Below are 6340 nucleotides of genomic sequence, written 5' to 3'. Positions count from 1 at the left end.
TTCAAAAATGTAGGCTTACAGTTTTTTTTTTTTCCCAGACAGGGTCTCTGTCTTCCAGGCTGGAGTGCAGTGGTGCTATTCACAGCTCAACTGTAGCCTCAACCTCCCTGTCTCAAGCCATCCTCCCACCTCAGCCTCCCGAGTAGCTGGGACTACAGGCACATGCCACCACGCCCGGCTAGTTTTTTCATATTTTCTAGAGACAGGGTTTCACCATGTTGCCCAGGCTGGTCTTGAATTCCTGCGCTCAAGCCCAAAGTGCTGGGATTACAGGCAGGAGCCACCATGCTCAGCCCACAATTAAAAAAAAAAAAAAAAAAAAAAAATACAAGTAGTACAGTATTAAGATGCTATAATAAATAAATCAGTTTCCAAAATGGAAGTTCTGAAAATATACGATGTAGAACCATTCCTCAGCTGAAGCTCAGGCAGACCTGGGTTCTAGTATTAGCTGTTGGATTAGCTTTGTACCTTAGGATGACAAACTTACTGCCTCAACTTTTTCATCTTTAGTATTAGCTTTGGTTCAGATATCTAAGGTCTCTTCCTAGTCTGATTTGATTCTTCATATTGAAACTGACACCAATGAAACTGTACTTGAAAAGCATACCTTTCATTTGATAATCAAAAGTCAGCTCTTCTCCAGCATTTATGGTTCTTGTGGAAAACAATGCTATTCGGGGAAGACGAGTATCGAGGTTATCAATGAAAACATTGAACACCTGAAGATTTGGGTCACACTAAAAAGGAACATTAGAACCCATTTAAGTACAAACGGTGTGAACAAGCCCTTCTACATGCCATATAAAATGTTTACTTTCCTAGAGATTTAGTTTAAGTTCCACTGGAAATTAAGTTGCTTATTGCTTAGAGGTCTTTGAGGCATGCACATTTAAAAAGATTGTTTTCCCTTATAAAAACTTCAGACAAGTATAAAATAGAGAAAATAAAAAATCCCTATGTATCCACTATACAGCTTCAACAATTAGTAACACGCTTGCCAATCTTATTCCTCTAGTCCCAACTTTTTTTCCTGGAGAATTTCAATGCAAATCCCAGATAACATTATTATTTCACTGGTAACTATTTCAGTAAGGCATATACTTTAAAGAACTAGAATAACTGTGTTTAAAAAATCAAATCTGCACTACAGAACTCAAATTTTACACTGCATGGAGTTTCACTGCTTAAATTTTTGGTCCAAACTCTTCAATGTTTTGAGAATACTATAGTAACTTACGGAATATGCAAGAATAAAAATGTAGAGAGTCATACTAAGGAATCAAAACTGTTTAATGGTCCTGGATAGAATATCTCTATTTTGAGAGTATCTCGAATTTATCATTAAGAAAAAAATTCTTCAATGTTTAATCAACAAACAAGGGACCAGAAGCTCTCTGCTAATCATACACCAATTTCTTACTATGAAATCCATCAGAAGTTTAACATAGTCTACCTTCCTTTATATGTTCAGCTATATAACTTTGTGACACACACTGTCCTTATTATCCACAAAATGCAGATAATGTCAACCTAACAAGCCTAATGTTTTACTATCCACTTGGTACTTAAGTAGGTAACCCAAAATTATTAACGTCCCTAATTTCTGGAAATTATTTATAGAGTCCAGAATTCTGCAGTTAAGTTCCAGCTGTATTCTAAGAGCTTTCAGACATTAAAAGGTAAGGAAGAATACTAATTTATAATTTAGAAAAATAGCCCTACACAAATACTCTACAAATCTTTAAATTTTATAAAAAGTTAACATGTTTACATTTTAAGAAAATACATTTACCTTCAGTTGTACATCCTAAAATTTAGTCGTGTTAACTTCCATTAAGACACAGTTCTGTGTAACTCTTGGACATTTTACCTCTTAATTGCTCTGCTCGTTGTAATATGAAAATAAAACCTACCATACAAAGTTACTAGAAAGTTTAAATGAAGTAACATATGTAAAGACTCTTTTAAAATACATGCTATTAATATTTGGTAGGCACCTCAATGTTTAATTTTCCTAATACAGCAATAATAGCATAACTTAACAGAAGCTGCCCTCCTTATAAAATACATATTTTGGAAATGTTAAAAGGATATGTAGTTTAAAGGGAATTATTCTTTAGCTATGGAAACTAGTACTAGGTTGAATTGTTAGCTGTGTCTAAAATTTACGTATGTCTTCTTACGCTGTGATTCACAAAATGAGACACATTGCCGTATCGAGCCGCATCCACTGTGAATTCATCAGATTCGTAGTCCAGATCAAAGAGATACGTGATTCCCTTGTTGTCATAGAACTGTCCCCGTCTTTCAGCTTCTTCACTTGTGATTACCTAAACAAAAAAAACTATAAGTATATTAAGTAGCTACTGAACCAAAGAAGCATTCATCTACATATCTACTAATATGCGAATACCTACAAATATTTAAAAAGTAAGAAATTCAGGTGTCATCAAAGCAAACATTCACACAAACTAAGATTCAGATGCAAAGAGGTGGGAAAATGAGGGGAAGAAAAATGATAATGCAAAAGATTGATGACTTTTTTTTTTTAAACAGGGTCTCGCTCTGTCATGATGCGGTGGTGCCATCATGACTCCCTGCATCCTTTAACTCCTGGGATCAAGCGATCTTCCTGCCTCAGCCTCCTGAATAGCTGGATCACAGGTGCATACTGCCACGCCCAGCTAATGATTTAGTTTTTGTAGAGATGTGGGGTCTCACTATGTTGCCCACACTGGTCTGGAACTCCTGGGCTCAAGTGAGCCTCCAGCCTTGACCTCCCCAAGTGCTGGGATTAACTGTACTTGGTTGATTTATGACTTTTTAAACAGGATTTGAGCAGTAAGTTGAAACACTGCATTACTTTCATTATAATTAGGATGTTCAAAAGGCTATACATCTATAGCTCTCTACAGGACACAACTGAATGTTAAGGACTAAATCTGCAAGTACATGCTCTAAATATGATCCAGGCACATTTTTCCTGTAACTTATATATATGCAGTTACAAATGGAAAATTGTTAAAAATACAGGGGAGAAGCTATGTTAACTTTGGAATGGAAGGTTTTGTTTTTGTAGAATATGTTATTTTCATGCAATTCTGTAAGTCTAAGATCGTCATCTACAGTTCTGCTCTTAAGAACACAGTTTTATGACACGCTCAGCTTAAGAAACCCAAAGTGTCTAAAGTACTTTATGTTACCAACCAAATTTGGCTGCTGCACTCATTAAGAAGGCAACTCAAAAAAATTTTGGTTAACAAAAAGAGTAATTTGATCATACAAGATCTTGTATACTGAATAATTTATAATAATCTACCACCGTCTAAAAGAATCAAAACAGACATCTAAGTTAGTTTCAGAATTATAGATGAATACAGATAGTTATAGGTGACCCAATTCCAACTAAAAAATCCAGAGTTGACAACTCCAGATATGTAGCCATGCTTGTGTCTTTCTAGTCACAGCTCAACCTACCCTTCAGTTTGAAGCAGTGTGGTGCCATGGTGAAGACTACTGATTTTAGAGCTTTGAATCTTGGTTCTTATTACCTTATGACCTGTGTGACCTTGGGCAAGGTGCTCAATTTCTCTATAATAATGGACATAACAGTACTACTTCTCAAAAAAAAAAAAAAAGAAAAGAAAAAGAAATAGTACTACCTCACTGAGTTTTGGAGAGGATTAGTGAATTAATACATCAAGTGCTTAGAATAGTATGTGACACACGGCAAATACTTTTTACATTTATATATATATATACATAGATATATGATTTGTATACAAATGAATTTGCTAGTATTTGTATAGTAGTTTTGAGAATGGTCTTCACAGTTCAAAAGTAAGTTACAGATGCACAGAACCTAATTTTCTTATGGATGCAATAAATGCTTGTGTATATTTTACAATACTCATAAATATAGTATCTTTCATGTTGATCCAAAATAGAGTTCTGCCAACTACATTTAATCATATTTGGTCAAATAGATGAAGTAAATTAAAACTTTCAAGTTTCAAAGCAGCATGTGTTACATCTGAGTTTCTTCTTAGGACTTTTGGGTAAAAATAGTTGTCATATTTTAAATTTTACAAATCCTAGGTTTGACTAGTAGGAATGTGTATTTGTTGAAAGATGACTATATCAATTTGTTTTAACATATATTTTTTGTTCATATAAAAGTTTTTTATTTCTAAATATGCCAGTGAACTCTTCTCCTAAATCTGAATAAATTTCTACATATCTGAAAACGAAAATATCAAAATGTACCAAGTATCTGTTAAAGAGATAAAAAGGTAATTTTCCAAAAGTATAAACCTTACATATCCATCATTTACTACGTGGCAAACGAAACATACCTCTCCAACATATTCCATAACAAAACTCATTCTTTTAATCTTCACAAGGGTCTTTACACCCCAGCCACGTCCATTGCTAGTTCGAAAGATGCAAAGCGAATACTGTGTGCCTTTTTGTACAATCCTATTGGGACAATCAGGTCCACATTGACACCTTGAGTTGCATTCATAGATGGGAGTACCAGGTGGGATTTTAATTTGTTGGTTTTTATTATAAGCCAAAAGAACTCCAGCTTCAGCAGGACAACATTTTTGAAAGAAGCAATCTGTGCATGAACAACCAAAGGTAGCTTCATTGACTAAGCTGATTCCAGGAGCTGGTTTGTATTCATTAATGTAATAGAAGTCTGAAGGTGGGCCCTCTAAATCAACACTATTTTCAACAAATATCATTCCTTTATGATTCTTTCTTCTGTTGAGTTCATCTTGCCATCTCTGCAGAGCTATCCTTTGTTTAGCCTTCTTCACAATGTACTCAGCAATGGCAGGTTTCAAAGTTTTGTTATTGTCTTTTGGAGTTATTGCTTTGCCTTTCTTTACCTGAGATAAATAATTATGCTTGTCATTAGAGAATTGCTGAAGCAGTAACGGGCACTTCAGATTTTGCAAAGGTTCCCAAGTATTTGTAGAATCTGGCCATCCTTTCCATTTTACAAGATAATATTCCATATCCTTAAAATACAAAAGAAAATAAAATGCAAATCAGATGGCTATTTCCCAGTTTTACCAAAAATAATTAAAAATCTTGAAGAGTAAGGTATCCATTACCATTTTTCTTACTAACGGTTCAGAACATGTAGTCACAGGTTCCTAACACATGAAGTATAAATCATACAAATAAAACTATTTTTCCTTATATTACATAAAATATGGAATTTAGATGTGGCATAACATGTTTGATAAGAGGCTAAAGAGTTTTACCTGGAAAAAGACAAAGGTACTGAAACTGATGACTATGTTACTAAATGGTGATTCAGGTTAAACCCAGACGTATTTATTTTGATCATGGAAATAGATCGTCCCAAAGCTAACTCTTTATGACCTAGGTTAGTGGCTTACTTGGCCAGCAACAGATTCAGGCATTCTTAACGTCCGTAACTTAATATCATACACTAGACACGAGGGAACTCATTTCTCAACATCATGGGCACACATTCTCTAGATGTTCTAGGGATGAACTGTCCAATACAGTTATTACTAGCCACATATAGCTACTGAAAACTTGAAATGTGGCCAATCTGAATTGAGATATGCTTAAAATATAATACACACTGAGGCTGGGCACGGTGGCTCATGCCTGTAATCCCAGCACTTTGGGAGACCAAGGTGGGTGGATCACTTGAGCCCAGGAGTTCGAGACCAGCCTGGGCAACATGGGAAAACCCCATCTTTACTAAAAACACAAAAATTAGCTGGGTGTGGTGGTGCACGCCTGTAATCCCAGTAGTAGGGGAGGGTGAGGCACAAGAATCGCTTGAACCTGGGAGGCAGAGTTTGCAGTGAGCCAAGATTGCACCACTGCACTCCAGCCTGGGCGACAGAGTGCGAGACTCAGTCTCAAACAAACAAAACAAACAAACAAACAAAAAAAGCAAAAAAAAAAAAAAAAAAAAACTGAATTTTGAAGACTTTGTATTATACAAAAAAAAGAACACTAAGTATCTCTAACTTAAAAAAAATCTTGATTACAGGTTGAAATAATATTTTGGATATACTGGATCAAATATATTCTTGAAAGCAATTTCAGCTGTTTCTTTTTACTTTGTTCAATGTGGTTAGTAGATGTTGAATGGCATCTGCAGCTTGCATTACATTTCTATTGGACAGCTCTCTTCTAGAGAATGCTGATTTTATTTAGACTCACCCATGACTGGATTAGGTAGCAGGCACTCAAGCCACCTAAGAGCAACTATTCTAATTTATCCCTCAGACTGTTGTTGGCCACGATGCCTTGGCAACAAGGCACCATGGTATCTTTTCAC

At 35.4% G+C, this 6340-nt stretch overlaps 1 protein-coding gene across 5 annotated transcripts in view; it reads right to left on the bottom strand.

The window, feature by feature from the left end:
• SUV39H2 (SUV39H2 histone lysine methyltransferase) overlaps positions 1-6340 on the bottom strand; it is a 36635-nt gene that overhangs the window by 13778 nt on the left and 16517 nt on the right. For all 5 annotated transcript variants that reach the window (XM_024253233.3, XM_002820545.6, XM_024253231.3 and 2 more), the window contains 3 exons: positions 4359-5030; positions 2187-2333; positions 611-740 (listed from right to left, as the gene is read on the bottom strand). In XM_024253233.3, the coding sequence (XP_024109001.1) occupies positions 611-740; positions 2187-2333; positions 4359-5027 (946 nt within the window). In that variant the 5' untranslated portion in view covers positions 5028-5030. The remainder of the gene's footprint in view (positions 1-610; positions 741-2186; positions 2334-4358; positions 5031-6340) is intronic.

Source organism: Pongo abelii, chromosome 8 (genome assembly GCF_028885655.2).
Source record: "Pongo abelii isolate AG06213 chromosome 8, NHGRI_mPonAbe1-v2.0_pri, whole genome shotgun sequence".
NCBI lineage: Eukaryota > Metazoa > Chordata > Mammalia > Primates > Hominidae > Pongo > Pongo abelii.
Note: the sequence above shows the minus strand (reverse complement) of the source record. Positions and strands in the feature narration are given on the sequence as shown.